The sequence below is a fragment of the Salmo trutta genome, chromosome 18 (assembly GCF_901001165.1).
Source record: "Salmo trutta chromosome 18, fSalTru1.1, whole genome shotgun sequence".
NCBI lineage: Eukaryota > Metazoa > Chordata > Actinopteri > Salmoniformes > Salmonidae > Salmo > Salmo trutta.
The window spans coordinates 5746658-5767305 of NC_042974.1; the positions used below are offsets into that span (position 1 = coordinate 5746658).

Below are 20648 nucleotides of genomic sequence, written 5' to 3' on the forward strand. Positions count from 1 at the left end.
GTACTGCAATTTGCACCACTTCTGTAGAAAAGACCTACATAGGGAATAGGGAACCATTTGGGATGCACTTTAGATGATGTGTTGACTCATAATCAGTGTCTCTTCCTAGTTACTGTATGGACCAGATGACATGATGATCATAGTCCTTCATCACTGTCAGCCGGACTGCTGTGTGTGTGTGTGTGTGTCCAGCCGGTAAAGAGAGATGACAGTGTTACATTATCAGCACACTTATGGAATATTGATTGTTCAATATCTCTTTAATCTCTGATGTAACACGTAACACCGTATTGGAACCGGTTGAAACTGGAAAATCCATTTAACTTCTCAAAGTGAAAAGTTAAATGACAGCCCAGCTTCTGGTTAGATGGGGACCTGAAAGTGTGTGCGTGTGTGTGTGTCTCACCTTGAGTGGTCTGAGAGCAGATCCAACCTTGGTGCAGCAGTGACTCTCTGCTATCTCCAGGTGCCTGCCTCTCCTCTGGAGCACCTAAAGGACCTCAATGAAAACAACCCTCAATGTCCTGTTGTTCCCTAAAGAACCAGTTAAGCCCTGAGAGAAATGGGCCTTGTCTGTGCCAGAACGGACTTTGTTCCATCCTCAGTGTTATTACTTATGCATCTTGTCTTGGATGTCTGTTTTTTTAACTGTTATATAAACAAATTGAAACAGAGAGAGATGCTTATAAACAGGGCAAGCTGACCGGGGACAATAGTTTGGTTAAACAGTACAAATACAACCTACGCAGATGGATCAAGATGGTGAAACCCAAGTATAGGGACGAAGTAGAGGAGCAATTCAGCGGGTCGGACACAAGGCGTACGAGACAGGGGCTCCTAAAGGTCACGGGGTATAAAAAGAAATCCAGCCACATTAAGGTGACCAAGGCCACCCTACCGGAGGAGCTGAACACCGTTTTCAGCACAATGACCCTGTGCTGCCAAGGAGAGCCCCCGAGGACAACGTGGTCTACACTGGTCTACACTGAGGACCTATGGAAGTCATTTGAACGTGTTAACCCTTGTAAGACTGCCGGCCACTATCATCCCTGTTCCAAGAAAGGAAAAGTAACTCAACTGAATGACTATCGACCAATGGCACTCACTTCCGTCATTCTGAAGTGCTTCCAGAGGCTAGTCAAGGATCAGATCAACTCCTCCTTCCCCAACACACTGGACCGTCTCCAGTTCACCTTCCGCCCTGACAGATCCATGGACCACGCAATCTCCACTGCACATTACCCTTTTCTCCCCCCACCACCTCAACGGTCACTTACCTGCTGCTCCCCCTAGGGACACCCCCCCACCCCCACCCCAACGGCATTAATCACCGTTGCAGTTGTTAATATGCATATTATAGATACTTTTTTTTCTAATGCATCTGTATAGTTTTTATTTGACTTGGTCCCCCCCACCTCCTCTATGGTCATAGTCTTTACTCTGCCTGCACCCTAATGGACATGTATTCATCATCCCTGCTACAGTTCTGAATTTACACTGCTATTTCTATTGTATTTAGGACCATTTTCATGATTTTATTTCACTTAGTCCTGCATGTTGTAGCTCGGAGCCTAAGATTTCTACTGTACCCTGCAATCACACCTGTAACCCTGAACATGTGACTATTAAACACTCTGAATCTGAACAACAATCCCACCTGTAACCCTGAACATGTAACTATTAAACACTCTGAATCTGAACAACAATCACACCTGTAACCCTGAACATGTGACTATTAAACACTCTGAATATGAACAACAATCCCACCTGTAACCCTGAACATGTGACTATTAAACACTGAATCTGAACAACAATCCCACCTGTAACCCTGAACATGTGACTATTAAACACTCTGAATCTGAACAACAATCACACCTGTAACCCTGAACATGTGACTATTAAACACTGAATCTGAACAACAATCCCACCTGTAACCCTGAACATGTGACTATTAAACACTCTGAATCTGAACAACAATCCCACCTGTAACCCTGAACATGTGACTATTAAACACTGAATCTGAACAACAATCCCACCTGTAACCCTGAACATGTAACTATTAAACACTCTGAATCAGAACAACAATCCCACCTGTAACCCTGAACATGTAACTATTAAACACTGAATCTGAACAACAATCACACCTGTAACCCTGAACATGTGACTATTAAACACTGAATCAGAACAACAATCCCACCTGTAGCTTGTCCTCAAACTCCTGGAGGTTACGACGGTCCCGCGACGACAGAGGACGCCCGTCCTCACACTGGAGACAAACACACAAACAGACAAAGAGGAGGCATGAGAGGACTGCAGGTGTTCTACAGTTTCAACAGTCTGAAGGCATGAGAGGACTGCAGGTGTTCTACAGTTTCAACAGTCTGAAGGCATGAGAGGACTGCAGGTGTTCTACAGTTTCAACAGTCTGAAGGTATGAGAGGACTGCAGGTGTTCTACAGTTTCAACAGTCTGAAGGTATGAGAGGACTGCAGGTGTTCTACAGTTTCAACAGTCTGAAGGTATGAGAGGACTGCAGGTGTTCTACAGTTTCAACAGTCTGAAGGTATGAGAGGACTGCAGGTGTTCTACAGTTTCAACAGTCTGAAGGTATGAGAGGACTGCAGGTGTTCTACAGTTTCAACAGTCTGAAGGTATGAGAGGACTGCAGGTGTTATACAGTTTCAACAGTCTGAAGGTATGAGAGGACTGCAGGTGTTCTACAGTTTCAACAGTCTGAAGGTATGAGAGGACTGCAGGTGTTCTACAGTTTCAACAGTCTGAAGGTATGAGAGGACTGCAGGTGTTCTACAGTTTCAACAGTCTGAAGGTATGAGAGGACTGCAGGTGTTCTACAGTTTCAACAGTCTGAAGGTATGAGAGGACTGCAGGTGTTCTACAGTTTCAACAGTCTGAAGGTATGAGAGGACTGCAGGTGTTCTACAGTTTCAACAGTCTGAAGGCATGAGAGGACTGCAGGTGTTCTACAGTTTCAACAGTCTGAAGGTATGAGAGGACTGCAGGTGTTCTACAGTTTCAACAGTCTGAAGGTATGAGAGGACTGCAGGTGTTCTACAGTTTCAACAGTCTGAAGGTATGAGAGGACTGCAGGTGTTCTACAGTTTCAACAGTCTGAAGGTATGAGAGGACTGCAGGTGTTCTACAGTTTCAACAGTCTGAAGGTATGAGAGGACTGCAGGTGTTCTACAGTTTCAACAGTCTGAAGGTATGAGAGGACTGCAGGTGTTCTACAGTTTCAACAGTCTGAAGGTATGAGAGGACTGCAGGTGTTCTACAGTTTCAACAGTCTGAAGGTATGTTCTACAGTTTCAACAGTCTGAAGGTATGAGAGGACTGCAGGTGTTCTACAGTTTCAACAGTCTGAAGGTATGAGAGGACTGCAGGTGTTCTACAGTTTCAACAGTCTGAAGGTATGAGAGGACTGCAGGTGTTCTACAGTTTCAACAGTCTGAAGGTATGAGAGGACTGCAGGTGTTCTACAGTTTCAACAGTCTGACTCTGGAAGGAAGGGGTGTTGATAGGGGAGTGAGGAGACGCCCCTCTGTTTTTTAACACCCTTTGTCACATGTTATAATTATGCAAGCTCAGTAAAGCTCAATCAAGCTTAAATAGAGCATTTGAAATTATTTCCAATAGTATTTGAACCCAGGTGTGGCTGCATGCCACCAGCTCACATCAGCTCTGTGGCATCACCTACAACACAGACCAATGGCAGACTGGCTTTTAGTCATCAACCTCCACATTCCTCCACATTCCTCCACATTCCTTACAAATTCCTTACAGCCAGAGGTCATAACCAATTCCATCCCATCCTTTAATTCCATCCCATCCTTATTTACCCCCCCCCCCCCCCCGCCAAAACAACAACATTTTCACCACAACAGATATGCAGCTGTAGGGTTTTCAGCGTTGGTGATAACTGAGACTCACCTTGGCTTTGATCTTTTCCATCTGGTTTTCAACCTCTTCAATATCTTCAGTGTTCTCCAGACGCTCGTACACGACACTGCGTGTTCCTTTAATCAGGTTCAACGGCAGCACTGACATACCATACGCCTGTAGAGAATGAATAAAAACACACGTTTCAATAACAGTACTGGTTCAACAGCAGCACTGACATACCATACGCCTGTAGAGAATGAATAAAAACACACGTTTCAATAACAGTACTGGATCAACAGCAGCACTGACATACCATACGCCTGTAGTGAATGAATAAAAACACACGTTTCAATAACAGTACTGGATCAACAGCAGCACTGACATACTATCAGTGGTGTAAAGTACTTAAGTAAAAATACTTTACAATACTACTTTAGTCGTTTTTTGGGGTATCTGTACTTAACTTAACTATTTATATTTTTGACAACTTTTAATTTTACTTCACTACCTTCCTAAAGAAAATAACGTACTTTTTACTCCTTACATTTTCCCTGACACCCAAAAGTACAAGTTACATTTAGAATGCTTAGCAGGACAGTAACATGGTGCAATTCACACACTAAACAGAGAACATCCCTACTGAGGACTCACTAAACACAAATGCTTTGTTTGAAAATGATGTCTGAGTGTTGAAGTGTGCCCCTGGCTATCCGTACATTAAAAAAAATCTAGAAAATCGTGCTGTCTGGTTCGCTTAATATAAGGAATTTGAAATTATTTATACTTTTACTTTTGATACTTAAGTATATTTTAGCGATTACATTTACTTTTCATACTTAAGTACATTTAAAACAAAATACTTTTAGACTTTTACTCAAGTAGTATTTTACTGGGTGACTTTCACTTTTACTTGAGTCATTTTCTTTTAAGGTATCTTTACTTTTACTAAGTATGACAATTTGGTACTTTTTCAACCACTGCAAACCATACGCCTGTAGAGAATGAATAAAAACTGATGTTTCAATACCATATTACTACAGTGACATTCCATACACCTGTTAAAGAGCCAATCAGCAGTTGAAACAATCACAAAGCCCCCGTGTCCCGAACGACACTCCATTAGGTATAGTGCACTACTTTTGACCAGGGCCCACAGGGGTGCACTATGTAGGGAATAGGGTGCCATTTGGGACGCAGCCTTGAAACAGACCGTTTCAATCCCATTATTACAGTGGTGTCAAGGCCCTTTAATGTAACGTTAATGTCTGTGAATCTGTAGCACGTGAACACACCTACCCCCTACTACCCACACTCCATGACGCATGAATGGACAGAGTGGAGATGTATAGGGAGCAATAACACAGACACACACAGCTATATCACAGCTGTACCCCTCCGGCTCCATGTCATTCTTTAAATGGTGCAATTCGCAATTGTGCTGCACGCGGCTTATGTGTGAATCTGCAGCCAGCAACCATTTTGTGTGTAGAGAAATGACATGTAGGCTTCTGTCTCTCTCTCTCATTCTATGCAGCTCCGGACGATATTTACAGCCTAACAGCGCCCCCCAGTGACAGCACTGAGGAGAGAGGAACGCTCCAGCGTTCACAGAGACAATTAATAAACTAATAGAAATACAAACAAAGGACGTTGGGGGAATAGCTTTTTAAAAACAGCAAATCAGCTGTTATTTGAATAAGGACTGTTGCAACACATCAATAGACTAATTCCTCTTGCTTAAATAAAGACAGAAAAAGACAGGAAAGAAAGAAGAGAGGAAAGGAGAGGAGAGGAGAGGAAATGAGAGGTAAGGAGAGGTAAGGAGAGGAGAGGTAAGGAGAGGTAAGGAGAGGAGAGGACAGGACAGGGGAGGAGAGGAGAGGAGAGGTAAGGAGAGGTAAGGAGAGGAGAGGAGAGGAGAGGTAAGGAGAGGAAAGAGGGGAAATGAAAGGAAAAGAGGGGAAAGGAGAGAAAAGAGGAAAGGAGAGAAAATGAGAGGAAAGGAGGTAAGGAGAGAAAACAGGGGAAAGGAGAGAAAATGAGAGGAAAGGAGGTAAGGAGAGAAAACAGGGGAAAGGAGAGAAAACAGGGGAAAGGAGAGGAAACAGGGGAAAGGAGGGAAAACAGGGGAAAGGAGGGAAAACAGGGGAAAGGACTCAGGGTGCTCAGTAGCACATCCCATTCAGAGTGTTGCCAGGACAGAGGTGGGGTGAGGCACCTGGCAGGCACAATACAGCTTGAACAACATCAAAAATGAGAGGCGAGGGCAATCTCTCTCTCCAATACCCTGCTCAGCGGCCAATCAATACATGTTGAGAATAAATGAAGGGCATGCCAAACACATACACACACACACACTCAAGTACTGCGTGTAAACACCAACCTGGGCGCTGCCATTTTACCAGCTATTTCATAATAAAACAAAAGAGCGTTTTGTGAGATTACACCTTCACCCCGCCAAGAGAGGCTGACCTCCTCCTCTCTCCATTGAAGGTTTCATTCTGAGGCTGAAAAGGGAAATACTGGATCACTCTGAGGTCCTTTTTCCCCGAAAAAATGACTATTTTACTGGCTGGTGAGTGTTAGGTGACATTAGAGGGAGAGAGCAGGAGAGCATCAGGGGATGAAGGCATGAGGCAGGGCCAGACCTATTATTAGTCCTAGCTTCTGCTGTGGATGGATCTCTGCTAGAGGCTGTGTCGCACCTCCTGCAATGAATCACGGGGCCTCTTAAGGCTGGAGCATGTTCCGAATACCAAGCAGCTCGCTCATAAAAGAAGAACCTGTCCCCCTGTTCACATCCCTAGGAGTGTGTGTGTGTGTGTGTGTGTGTGTGTGTGTGTGTGTGTGTGTGTGAGAGAGAGAGGGAGAGAGAGAGAGAGAGAAGCACATCCCTTCTCCGATGTGCTGCCTCCTTAACATGAGAAAAATACAAACCCAAAGCGACCGACCGACACAGGTGCCTTGACTCTTTTCCTCTCCAGCCCAGAGCTGTAACCCTCTGACATGAGTCACAAGTACTAGACGGGGGTGGAATTAAACCCATTGGAAAAACACATGACAAATAACAGTAGAAAATAATGAGAGACTTTTAGCATAGAAGTGTCTGTAGATATTGAGAGAGTGTAATCATTGGCTGGAATCTTAAAGAGAGCTCTCTGATTGAGGGAGGGAGTGCTATTGAGAAGGGACCGGACCCCAGGCACAAGACACCTCTTTGTCCCCTTCTCTGGTCTCTGTTAGGGCGGGGGGGGGCTCTCTTATGGGAGGAGCGGGGGGGGTCTCTCTTAGGGGAGGAGCGGGGGGGATCTCTCTTAGGAGAAGAGAGGGTAGGTCTCTCTTAGGAGAAGAGAGGGTAGGTCTCTCTTAGGAGAAGAGAGGGTAGGTCTCTGTTAGGAGAGGAGAGGGTAGGTCTCTGTTAGGAGAGGAGAGGGTAGGTCTCTGTTAGGAGAGGAGAGGGTAGGTCTCTGTTAGGAGAGGAGAGGGTAGTTCTCTGTTAGGAGAGGAGGGGTCTCTCTTCGGAGAGAGGAAGGGGGGTCTCTCTTAGGTCTCTGTTAGGAGAGGGTGGGTCTCTGTTAGGGGGTCTCTGATAAGAGAGGAGAGGGGGGGTCTCTCTTCGGAAAGGAGAGGGGGGTCTCTGTTAGGAGAGGAGGGGGGGTCTCTCTTCGGAAAGGAGAGGAGAGGGGGGTCTCTGTTAGGAGAGGAGAGGGAGGTCTCTCTTCAGAGAGGAGGGGGGGTCTCTCTTTGGAGAGGAGAGAGTAGGTCTCTGATAAGAGAGGAGGGGGGTCTCTGATAAGAGAGGAGAGGGGGGTCTCTGTTAGGAGAGGAGGGGGGGTCTCTCTTCGGAAAGGAGAGGAGAGGGGGGTCTCTGTTAGGAGAGGAGATGGGGGGGTCTCTCTTAGGAGAGGAGGGTCTCTCTAAGCAGCCCATGGATTTATTTGACCCCCAAGTTTTTTGAGCAAAAAATAATAATTATTGGACATACACTAAAAACACCAGGAAATCAGCTAATGATTTTAATTGAAGAAATCTGTTCCCCAGTATTTCCAAGCATAATAGAGAGACACATGGGATGGTATGCAAATGTAAGCATGGTTTGAAATTGTTATATTTTAGTGAAACATATTTGTTTGGGTTTCTCGCTGTCCATTTGCCAGCTTACAAATAACTAGTAATTATGCTGCGGACCCCGGACCATCCGCTCCAGAAACAAATCGTCCGAGGCTCAATCTAGTTGATGATCCCTGCGGTACAATACAGTTAGGAATATTAAAATAAAAAGTTTAAAAGTGACAACCTCCCTGGATGTGTCCCAGAGGGCATCCTTCCCCTATATAGTACACTAATGTTGACCACAGCCCTAAATGACCTGGTCAAAAGTAGTTGACTTTATAGGCAATAGGACACCATTTGGGGTGTACCCTCCCTCTCTAATTCACCCAGAGGCCCTGGTCTATCCCAGGTCAATTTACTGGCCTCTGATTAGATCCAAAGAAATGAATCTCCTCACCTGTTCTTTCCCCCATCAGCATCTTAACGCCGGCGAGTTAAGAGCGAGGGAAGGATGGAAGGAGGGCAGAGGAGGAGAGAGAGGAGGCCATAAGTCACTGTGCTAGCCAGGCTTTTAAATCAAGCCAGAGAGGACTTCAGTGATCAGACACATGAGACTGCTGATTTTCAGACACCATTAGACCTGTAGGGTGAAGTTTCCCCCAGAGGATGACCTGGCACTTTCCCCACTAGTGGTTCAGGTTAGGAGTGGGGGACATTAAACTGATCCTTGATCTGTATCTACAGGAAACTTCACCCCTGCTTGAGTCAATCCACTTGAGGCTGAGGATGTCCTAATATGGCCACCGTACAGGACTAGGTGAGGCCCACAGGAGGTTGGTGGCACCTTAATTGGGGAGGACAGGCACGTGGTAATTGCTGGAGTGGAATTAGTGGAATGATATCAAATACATCAAAACACATGGTATGATGTCATTCCATTGACTCCGTTCCAGCCATTATTATAAGCCGTCCTCCCCTCAGCAGCCTCCGCTGGTGACGGCCCTCGTCTACTCTGATATGCAACTACCTCAGTCGAACACAGAGTCGGGTAGTCTGGGACTGTGATATACAGCCATATGCATATGGAAATATAATAGACGCATTAAAAAGTCACTGTGCCGATCATTTTCATTGTAATGTCATCTGAAAGGTGAAATGGAACCCTAAGGCGTATTAAACGAGCACTGATTCACAGAGTGAGTGGTTCGATAAACGGCGAAGCATTTTCATGGAATTTCCAAACAATCTGTCAGAGAAATAAATTAATTTAGGAGAGATAGATACATTTTGGAGTGGTTCAGGTTGAAATGAAATGTAACCTATGAACTATTTTTATGGATTTGGACCTACACCCACAGAATCCAAGTCAAATATTATGAAACAAGCAACGTAACAGGAGCGTGTGGGTTGTTTACAAGAACTAGGTGTCAGATTGTGTGTGGTATGTCACTGTGAAGGTAGCAGCAGCATAATACCAGTGTATGTCACTGTGAAGGTAGCAGCAGCATAATACCAGTGGTATGTCACTGTGAAGTTAGCAGCAGCATAATGCCAGTGGTATGTCACTGTGAAGGTAGCAGCAGCATAATACCAGTGGTATGTCACTGTGTAGGTAGCAGCAGCATAATACCAGTGGTATGTCACTGTGAAGGTAGCAGCAGCATAATACCAGTGGTATGTCACTGTGTAGGTAGCAGCGACATAATAACAGTGGTATGTCACTGTGTAGGTAGCAGCATCAACATAATACCAGTGGTATGTCACTGTGAAGGTAGCAGCAACATAATACCAGTGGTATGTCACTGCGAAGGTAGCAGCAACATAATACCAGTGGTATGTCACTGTGTAGGTAGCAGCAACATAATACCAGTGGTATGTCACTGTGAAGGTAGCAGCAACATAATACCAGTGGTATGTCACTGTGAAGGTAGCAGCAACATAATACCAGTGGTATGTCACTGTGAAGATAGCAGCAGCATAATACCAGTGGTATGTCACTGTGTAGGTAGCAGCAGCATAATACCAGTGGTATGTCACTGTGAAGGTAGCAGCAGCATAATACCAGTGGTATGTCACTGTGAAGGTAGCAGCAGCATAATACCAGTGGTATGTCACTGTGTAGGTAGCAGCAGCATAATACCAGTGGTATGTCACTGTGAAGGTAGCAGCAGCATAATACCAGTGGTATGTCACTGTGTAGGTAGCAGCGACATAATAACAGTGGTATGTCACTGTGTAGGTAGCAGCATCAACATAATACCAGTGGTATGTCACTGTGAAGGTAGCAGCAACATAATACCAGTGGTATGTCACTGCGAAGGTAGCAGCAACATAATACCAGTGGTATGTCACTGTGTAGGTAGCAGCAACATAATACCAGTGGTATGTCACTGTGAAGGTAGCAGCAACATAATACCAGTGGTATGTCACTGTGAAGGTAGCAGCAACATAATACCAGTGGTATGTCACTGTGAAGTTAGCAGCAACATAATACCAGTGGTATGTCACTGTGAAGATAGCAGCAACATAATACCAGTGGTATGTTACTGTGTAGGTAGCAGCGACATAATACCAGTGGTATGTCACTGTGTAGGTAGCAGCAACATAATACCAGTGGTATGTCACTGTGAAGGTAGCAGCAGCATAATACCAGTGGTATGTCACTGTGAAGGTAGCAGCAGCATAATACCAGTGGTATGTCACTGTGAAGGTAGCAGCAACATAATACCATTGTACTAAGGTGAGAGGCAGACTCACTCAGACTACGTCCCAAATGGGACCCTATTTCCTACATACACAGTGTATGGGCCCTGGTCAAACGTAGCGCATTATATAGGGAAATAGGAATAGAACATTGATGGTTTTGATTATCATGGTTATAAGACTATACTAATGCCATCACCATCCTTTTCAATGGTTTGATACAGTGTGAGATGTGTTTTTATCAGACATGAAAAGTCTGCATCCTTCATGTCATTCACAAGCTAGATAGACAGACAGTAAAGTACCATAACTTGTTGAAGTGCTAAAGTACAGCGAGGGCATAAACACAGGTCTAATGATGATGTCATCAGGATTGATTGACCGTAGGCTTTGCTTAGCTGAGAACATGCAGTGTGACTTACACTAGCTGAGGTCATGGTTGTACATGTGTCTGTGATGTCAACAGCTACTATGTCCAGGTACAGAACAGAACAGCGAGGCTAGTGATCTAGGATCAGGTACAGAACAGAAAAGAGAGGCTAGTGATCTGGAATGAGGTACAGAACAGAACAGAGAGGCTAGTGATCTAGGATCAGGTACAGAACAGAGAGGCTAGTGATCTAGGATCAGGTACAGAACAGAACAGAGAGGCTAGTGATCTGGGATCAGGTACAGAACAGAGAGGCTAGTGATCTAGGATCAGGTACAGAACAAAGAGGCTAGTGATCTGGGATCAGGTATAGAACAGAGAGGCTAGTGATCTAGGATCAGGTACAGAACAGAACAGAGAGGCTAGTGATCTGGGATCAGGCACAGAACAGAGAGGCTAGTGATCTGGGATCAGGTACAGAACAGAGAGGCTAGTGATCTAGGATCAGGTACAGAACAGAGAGGCTAGTGATCTAGGATCAGGTACAGAACAGAGAGGCTAGTGACCTAGGATCAGGTACAGAACAGAACAGAGAGGCTAGTGATCTGGGATCAGGTACAGAACAGAACAGAAAGGCTAGTGATCTAGGATCAGGTACAGAACAGAACAGAGGCTAGTGATCTAGGATCAGGTACAGAACAGAAGAGGCTAGTGATCTAGGATCAGGTACAGAACAGAACAGAGAGGCTCGTGATCTGGGATCAGGTACAGAACAGAGAGGCTAGTGATCTGGGATCAGGTACAGAACAGAACAGAGGCTAGTGATCTAGGATCAGGTACAGAACAGAACAGAGAGGCTAGTGATCGAGGATCAGGTACAGAACAGAACAGAGAGGCTAGTGATCTGGGATCAGGTACAGAACAGAACAGAGAGGCTAGTGATCTGGGATCAGGTACAGAACAGAACAGAGAGGCTAGTGATCTGGGATCAGGTACAGAACAGAACAGAGAGGCTAGTGATCTGGGATCAGGTACAGAACAGAACAGAGAGGCTAGTGATCGAGGATCAGGTACAGAACAGAAAAGAGAGGCTAGTGATCTGGAATGAGGTACAGAACAGAACAGAGAGGCTAGTGATCTAGGATCAGGTACAGAACAGAGAGGCTAGTGATCTAGGATCAGGTACAGAACAGAACAGAGAGGCTAGTGATCTGGGATCAGGTACAGAACAGAGAGGCTAGTGATCTAGGATCAGGTACAGAACAAAGAGGCTAGTGATCTGGGATCAGGTACAGAACAGAACAGAGAGGCTAGTGATCTAGGATCAGGTACAGAACAGAACAGAGAGGCTAGTGATCTGGGATCAGGTACAGAACAGAACAGAGAGGCTAGTGACCTAGGATCAGGTACAGAACAGAACAGAGAGGCTAGTGATCTGGGATCAGGTACAGAATACGTTCTCTGGCCTCTAACAGTAACCAGATGGCCCTGGTTAGATCCACATAATAGATCCATATAACATTCTGCATCTGCTGTGGTCAAATATTAATTCGCTCACGCCTCAGAAAGTGTTGTGTTGGCCGAAAAACACTGTTGTGCAGGTTACAACTTGCTTACTCTTGAATTTAGTTAAAGTGTATTCACCAGTCTGGGACTGGGCTGTAGCAGAGAGAGAGAGAGAGAGAGAGAGAGAGCTGCTCTGTAAGGGAGTTACATAGCACAGTTTATATACACCCTGGGCTGTAGCAGAGAGAGAGAGAGAGCTGCTCTGTAAGGGAGTTACATAGCACAGTTTATATACACCCTGGGCTGTGGCAGAGAGAGAGAGCAGACCAGCAGTGTTAGGGAGTTACATAGCACAGTTTATATACACCCTGGGCTGTAGCAGAGAGAGAGAGAGCTGCTCTGTAAGGGACTTACATAGCACAGTTTATATACACCCTGGGCTGTGGCAGAGAGAGAGAGCAGACCAGCAGTGTTAGGGAGTTACATAGCACAGTTTATATACACCCTGGGCTGTAGCAGAGAGAGAGAGCAGACCAGCAGTGTTAGGGAGTTACATAGCACAGTTTATATACACCCTGGGCTGTAGCAGAGAGAGAGAGCAGACCAGCAGTGTTAGGGAGTTACATAGCACAGTTTATATACACCCTGGGCTGTAGCAGAGAGAGAGAGCAGACCAGCAGTGTTAGGGAGTTACATAGCACAGTTTATATACACCCTGGGCTGTAGCAGAGAGAGAGAGCAGACCAGCAGTGTTAGGGAGTTACATAGCACAGTTTATATACACCCTGGGCTGTAGCAGAGAGAGAGCAGACCAGCAGTGTTAGGGAGTTACATAGCACAGTTTATATACACCCTGGGCTGTAGCAGAGAGAGAGAGAGACCAGCAGTGTTAGGGAGTTACACAGCACAGTTTATATACACCCTGGGCTGTAGCAGAGAGAGAGAGAGACCAGCAGTGTTAGGGAGTTACATAGCACAGTTTATATACACCCTGGGCTGTAGCAGAGAGAGAGCAGACCAGCAGTGTTAGGGAGTTACATAGCACAGTTTATATACACCCTGGGCTGTAGCAGAGAGAGAGAGCAGACCAGCAGTGTTAGGGAGTTACATAGCACAGTTTATATACACCCTGGGCTGTAGCAGAGAGAGAGAGAGACCAGCAGTGTTAGGGAGTTACATAGCACAGTTTATATACACCCTGGGCTGTAGCAGAGAGAGAGAGCAGACCAGCAGTGTTAGGGAGTTACATAGCACAGTTTATATACACCCTGGGCTGTAGCAGAGAGAGAGAGAGACCAGCAGTGTTAGGGAGTTACATAGCACAGTTTATATACACCCTGGGCTGTAGCAGAGAGAGAGAGCAGACCAGCAGTGTTAGGGAGTTACATAGCACAGTTTATATACACCCTGGGCTGTAGCAGAGAGAGAGAGCAGACCAGCAGTGTTAGGGAGTTACATAGCACAGTTTATATACACCCTGGGCTGTAGCAGAGAGAGAGAGAGACCAGCAGTGTTAGGGAGTTACATAGCACAGTTTATATACACCCTGGGCTGTAGCAGAGAGAGAGAGCAGACCAGCAGTGTTAGGGAGTTACATAGCACAGTTTATATACACCCTGGGCTGTAGCAGAGAGAGAGAGAGACCAGCAGTGTTAGGGAGTTACATAGCACAGTTTATATACACCCTGGGCTGTAGCAGAGAGAGAGAGAGAGCAGACCAGCAGTGTTAGGGAGTTACATAGCACAGTTTATATACACCCTGGGCTGTAGCAGAGAGAGAGAGCAGACCAGCAGTGTTAGGGAGTTACATAGCACAGTTTATATACACCCTGGGCTGTAGCAGAGAGAGAGAGCAGACCAGCAGTGTTAGGGAGTTACATAGCACAGTTTATATACACCCTGGGCTGTAGCAGAGAGAGAGAGAGACCAGCAGTGTTAGGGAGTTACAGAGCACAGTTTATATACAACCTGGGCTGTAGCAGAGAGAGAGAGAGCAGACCAGCAGTGTTAGGGAGTTACATAGCACAGTTTATATACACCCTGGGCTGTAGCAGAGAGAGAGAGCAGACCAGCAGTGTTAGGGAGTTACATAGCACAGTTTATATACACCCTGGGCTGTAGCAGGGGAGAGAGAGAGACCAGCAGTGTTAGGGAGTTACAGAGCACAGTTTATATACAACCTGGGCAGGGCCCGTTGTTTGAATTAAGGGGGAGTGGCCACCTCGGCACTGACACTAGTGATAAATAAACCCTGCAGAGTCATGGAGGATACGGGACCTGTCACTTAGGTTCCATTAGGTTAATCATGCAGAATAATAACACACAGCTGCAGCGATAAATCACATGGACCCTGTAGAAACACAGAGAGCCTGTGGTGAGGACTGGAGGCTGGGCTGGAGTGGGAGAGAGGACTCCAGTATGGAGAGACCAGGGTGGGAGGAGGGAGAGAGGACTACAGTATGGAGAGACCAGGGTGAGAGGAGAGAGGACTCCAGTATGGAGAGACCAGGGTGAGAGGAGAGGGAGAGAGGACTCCAGTATGGAGAGACCAGGGTGGGAGGAGGGAGAGAGGACTACAGTATGGAGAGACCAGGGTGGGAGGAGGGAGAGAGGACTACAGTATGGAGAGACCAGGGTGAGAGGAGAGAGAGAGGACTCCAGTATGGAGAGACCAGGGTGAGAGGAGAGAGGACTACAGTATGGAGAGACCAGGGTGGGAGGAGGGAGAGAGGACTCCAGTATGGAGAGACCAGGGTGAGAGGAGAGAGGACTCCAGTATGGAGAGACCAGGGTGGGAGGAGAGAGGACTCCAGTATGGAGAGACCAGGGTGGGAGGAGAGAGGACTATAGTATGGAGAGACCAGGGTGAGAGGAGAGAGGACTCCAGTATGGAGAGACCAGGGTGAGAGGAGAGAGGACTCCAGTATGGAGAGACCAGGGTGAGAGGAGAGAAGACTCCAGTATGGAGAGACCAGGGTGAGAGGAGAGAGGACTCCAGTATGGAGAGACCAGGGTGAGAGGAGAGAGGACTCCAGTATGGAGAGACCAGGGTGAGAGGAGAGGGAGAGAGGACTACAGTATGGAGAGACCAGGGTGAGAGGAGAGAGAGAGAGGACTCCAGTATGGAGAGACCAGGGTGAGAGGAGAGAGGACTCCAGTATGGAGAGACCAGGGTGGGAGGAGAGGGAGAGAGCACTCCAGTATGGAGAGACCAGGGTGGGAGGAGAGAGGACTCCAGTATGGAGAGACCAGGGTGAGAGGAGAGAGGACTACAGTATGGAGAGACCAGGGTGAGAGGAGAGAGGACTCCAGTATGGAGAGACCAGGGTGGGAGGAGAGGGAGAGAGGAATCCAGTATGGAGAGACCAGGGTGGGAGTAGAGAGGACTACAGTATGGAGAGACCAGGGTGAGAGGAGAGAGGACTCCAGTATGGAGAGACCAGGGTGAGAGGAGAGAGGACTCCAGTATGGAGAGACCAGGGTGGGAAGAGAGAGGACTCCAGTATGGAGAGACCAGGGTGAGAGGAGAGAGAGGACTCCAGTATGGAGAGACCAGGGTGAGAGGAGAGAGGACTCCAGTATGGAGAGACCAGGGTGAGAGGAGAGAGGACTACAGTATGGAGAGACCAGGGTGAGAGGAGAGAGGACTACAGTATGGAGAGACCAGGGTGGGAAGTGAGAGGACTCCAGTATGGAGAGACCAGGGTGAGAGGAGAGAGGACTCCAGTATGGAGAGACCAGGGTGAGAGGAGAGAGGACTCCAGTATGGAGAGACCAGGGTGAGAGGAGAGAGGACTCCAGTATGGAGAGACCAGGGTGAGAGGAGAGAGGACTCCAGTATGGAGAGACCAGGGTGAGAGGAGAGTAGGGGATTCTGCAGCATTCTCTCCCTATGAACAGAGGAGAGAGTGAACAGAAGATAAAAGGGTGTGAGAGAGAGAGAGCAATATATATATATATATATATATATATATATATATATATATATATATATATATATATATATATATATATATAGAGATAGAGATAGAGAATGAAAGAGAGAACTCCCAGCCTCTGATTTGTCTCCCACAAGGAAGCCTATTTGTGTGATTGACTCAGCATCACAACACAGCACATCAAAACACAAAGCTTGTTGGGAGACTTGATTTCCTGCAGGCCTCTCTCCCCAAGGCTCTTTAACAACATGGGGTCACAACCCAGCAAAGCTGGAAAGACCAGCAACGTCTGCATCCCAAATGGCACCCTATTCCCTATATGACTTAGGGCACTATTTTAGGCTCTGGTCAAAAGTAGTGCACTAAATAGGGAATGAGGTGCCATTTGGAACGCAGGCAACATCTCTATCCTCCAGAAGCTCCCGTGTGGTGCAGTGGTCTAAGGCACTGCATTTCAGTGCTAGAGGCGTCACTACAGACCCTGGTTTGATTCCAGGCTGTATCACAACCGGCCGTGATTGGGAGTCCCATAGGGCTGCGCACAATTGCCTCAGCGTCGTCCGGGTTAGGGTTTGGTCGGGGTAGGCCGTCATTGTAAATAAGAATTAGTTCTTAACTGACTAATAGTTAAATAAAGGTTAAATAAAAATAAAAAATGGCCAGTGTAATTATCCGCTCTTTAAAGAAGGACAGTAAGAAAGCAAAGTGAAGCAGAGAGAACAGAACAGTGGGGTTAAATCCCTGCTGAGCAGGATCATACATCTTTAAAGAGAGATAGGCTCTTTAGAAACTCAATCTATGTGACTGTGTATTGTTTATACAAAGAGGCCTGGACTGCTTTCAATGGGGGACGACATGTCATTACTTGAAGAACAGCATTAAAGGCATTATTTATATTTATTTATATATGTGTGTGTGTGTGTGTGTGTGTGTGTGTGTGTGTAGCAATGCGCATCCCACCTGAGGATCTGTCTATTTCCTGTGTTTGAGGGGTGCAAAATCCACTTGTCACTTAAATCTCGCTGGATTGATTGCTTTCCTTTTACTCCTGCGACTCTTTCATACTCGTGTCTGTCGTTTTTTCCCGTTAACGTTGCGACCGTGGAAATGTTTGTAATGACCTGTCAAACACACCTAGTAATGGCTGTAATGGGCTCAACGGGATACATCGTCTTTCTGTTGATTCTATAAGAACGCTCATGCTTCCTCTTGGGATTTAACGCACCCTCTGACACTTACTGAACATCACAAGAAAGAGAACTGAACTTTATTTTGATGTCTTCATTTTTTGAAAAAAGTGAATTGAAAAAGTTATAATTTAATACAGTTGGAATGATTACTAGTTAGATGCGCTGAAATGAAAGAAACTTCCAAAAATGAAGACTGGGATGATAGTGATATTATATCTGATCTCACATACAATTTGAAGTATGTTTAGATAGATGTAATAGCCAAGCGTTTTGATTTTAAATCCCATGGGTATCTTCCTTGACATACTTGTTTAATAATGCCTGAGAACGTGACAACAGTAATTAATGAGGCAGTCTAGACAGCGCAGGTCAGCGCAGGTAGAGTAGACAGAGCAGTTGTTTGGTGGTTGCAGCCTAGCTCCACCCCTTGATGTTCAATTATTAATATATGCAAATACACCTGGTGCATTTATGCAAATATGACACACATAACTGTCTTTAATTTAACATTTTTGTGGTGGAAAATCCAGATACAATAAGAAAATATATTAGCGCATTCTAAGAAAAAAAATGTGACATTTGACAATAAATTGAATACCTGAAATCCCACCAAAATCCATGAACTTCATTCATTATTTAGCCAAATCAGAAGTTTACATTCACTCAATTAGTATTTGGTAGCATTGCCTTTAAATTGTTTATCTTGGGTCAAATGTTTCAGGTAGCCTTCCACAAGTTTCCCACAATAAACTGGGTGCATTTTGCCCATTCCTCCTGACAGAGCTGGTGTAACTGAGTCAGGTTTGTGGGCCTCCTTGCTCGCACACGCTTTTTCAGTTCTACCCAAACATTTTCTACAGGATTTGAGGTCAGGGCTTTGTGATGGCCACTCCAATACCTTGACTTTGTTGTCCTTAAGCAATTTTGCCTCTACTTTGGAAGTATGCTTGGGGTCATTGTCCATTTGGAAGATCCATTTGCGACCAAGCATGAACTTCCTGACAGATGTCTTGAACTGTTGCTTCAATATATCCACATAATTTTCCATCCTCATGATGCTATATATTTTGTGAAGTGCACCAGTCCCTCCTGCAGCAAAGCACCCCCACAACATGATGCTGCCACCCCCGTGCTTCACAGTTGGGATGGTGTTCTTCAGCTTGCAAGCATTCCCCTTTTTCCTCCAAACATAACGATGGTCATTACGGCCAAACAGTTCTATTTTTTTTCATCAGACCAGAGGACATTTCTCCAAAAAGTATGATCTTTGTCCCCATGTTGCAAACCGTAGTCTGGCTTTTTTATGGCGGTTTTGGAGCAGTGGCTTCTTCCTTGCTGAGCGACCTTTCAGGTTATGTCGATATAGGACTCGTTTTACTGTGGATATAGATACTTTTGTACCCGTTTCCTCCAGCATCTTCACAAGGTCCTTTGTTGTTGTTCTGGGATTGAATTGCACTTTTTGCACCAAAGCACGTTCATCTCTAGGAGACAGAACGCGTCTCCTTCCTGAGCGGTATGACGGCTGCGTGGTCCCATGGTGTTTATACTTGCATACTATTGTTTGTACAGATGAATGTGGCACCTTCAGGTGTTTGGAAATTGCTCCCAAGGGTGAACCAGACTTGTGGAGGTCTGCAATTTTTTGTCTGAGGTCTTGGCTGATTTCTTTTGATTTTCCCATGATGTCACGCAAAGAGGCACTGAGTTTGAAGGTAGGCCTTGAAATACATCCACAGGTAGACCTCCAATTGACTCAAATCATGTCAATTAGCCTATCAGAAGCTTCTAAAGCCATGACATCATTTTCCAAGATGTTAAAGGCACAGTCAACTTAGTGTATGTAAACTTCTGACCCACTGGAATTGTGATACAGTGAATTACAAGTGAAATAATCTGTCTGTAAACAATTGTCGGAAAAATGACTTGTGTCATGCACAAAGTAGATGTCCTAACCGACTTGCCAAAACTATAGTTTGTTAACAAGAAATTTGTGGAGTGCTTGAAAAACGAGTTTTAATGATTCCAACCTAAGTGTATGTAAACTTCCATATGTATGTGTGTGTGTGTTGCTCCCCTCTCACACTGACACCACCACCCCACCCCCTCCAGATATGTTCAGTTCACAGACTAGTTACCATGATAGCAGCCATGAAAAATAGACAACATTAAGGAGTGTTAGGGCACAGTCAATTTCTCTTATCTGGTAGAAAAACCTGGGACAGCTACAGTATGCTGAGGGAATCAAAATACAGGCCTATATTAAATGGCCCCTGAGCCTGACGTATAAATAGGGGGCGAACAAGTGCAACGGCGGAGCGTGCATATACATCACGTCAAAAGCCCCCAGCACTCTCAGGTGAGAGACGACAGCGAATGTGAGTGATTGAATGCCACATTCCTAGAATCACAAAGCATTACTAATACTGAAAGGCCCCTCAATCACTGAGAGCATCTGTAGGTCTCTAAGATGATGTGATTCATACATGTTCTCTCTTCTCTAACACGTCTCTAACGAAATTCACTGAACCAAATATTTAGTCAAATAGATAGTGTTCACCTTAGGCTAAGACTACACTGTAGTATTACTAGTAGTAGTAGAGTAGTAGTAGTAGTAGTAGTGGTACCAGCAGCAGTAGTGGTAGCAGGGGTGTAAAGTACTTAAGTAAAAATACTTTAAAGTACTACTTAAGTAGTTTTTGGGGTATCTGTACTTTACTTTACTATTTATATTTTTGACAACTTTTACTTTTACTTCACTACATTCCTAAAGAAAATGATGTACGTTTTACTCCATACATTTTCCCTGACACCCAAAAGTACTCGTTATATTTTGAATGCTTAGCAGGACAGTAAAATGGTCTGATTCACATACTTATCAAGAGAACATTCCTGGTCATCCGTACTGCCTCTGATCTGGCGGACTCACTAAACACAAATGCTTCGCTTGAAAATGATGTCTGAGTGTTGGAGATAGCCCCTGGCTAT

General features: G+C 45.4%; 1 protein-coding gene and 1 long non-coding RNA gene across 2 annotated transcripts in view; both read right to left on the reverse strand.

Annotated features, from left to right (window-relative positions):
- Positions 1–20648, reverse strand: part of LOC115152787 (probable lysosomal cobalamin transporter) — a 181299-nt gene that overhangs the window by 79284 nt on the left and 81367 nt on the right. Inside the window, exons 8-10 of the mRNA XM_029697581.1 lie at positions 3949–4074; positions 2198–2266; positions 407–490 (exon numbers count right to left, since the gene is read on the reverse strand). Coding sequence (XP_029553441.1) covers positions 407–490; positions 2198–2266; positions 3949–4074 — 279 coding nt within the window. The remainder of the gene's footprint in view (positions 1–406; positions 491–2197; positions 2267–3948; positions 4075–20648) is intronic.
- On the reverse strand, positions 1383–2191 carry LOC115152788 (uncharacterized). Its single transcript, XR_003867575.1, has 2 exons — positions 1768–2191; positions 1383–1602 (listed from the first exon to the last, which is right to left on the reverse strand). It is a non-coding gene; the product is annotated as an uncharacterized LOC115152788 (long non-coding RNA).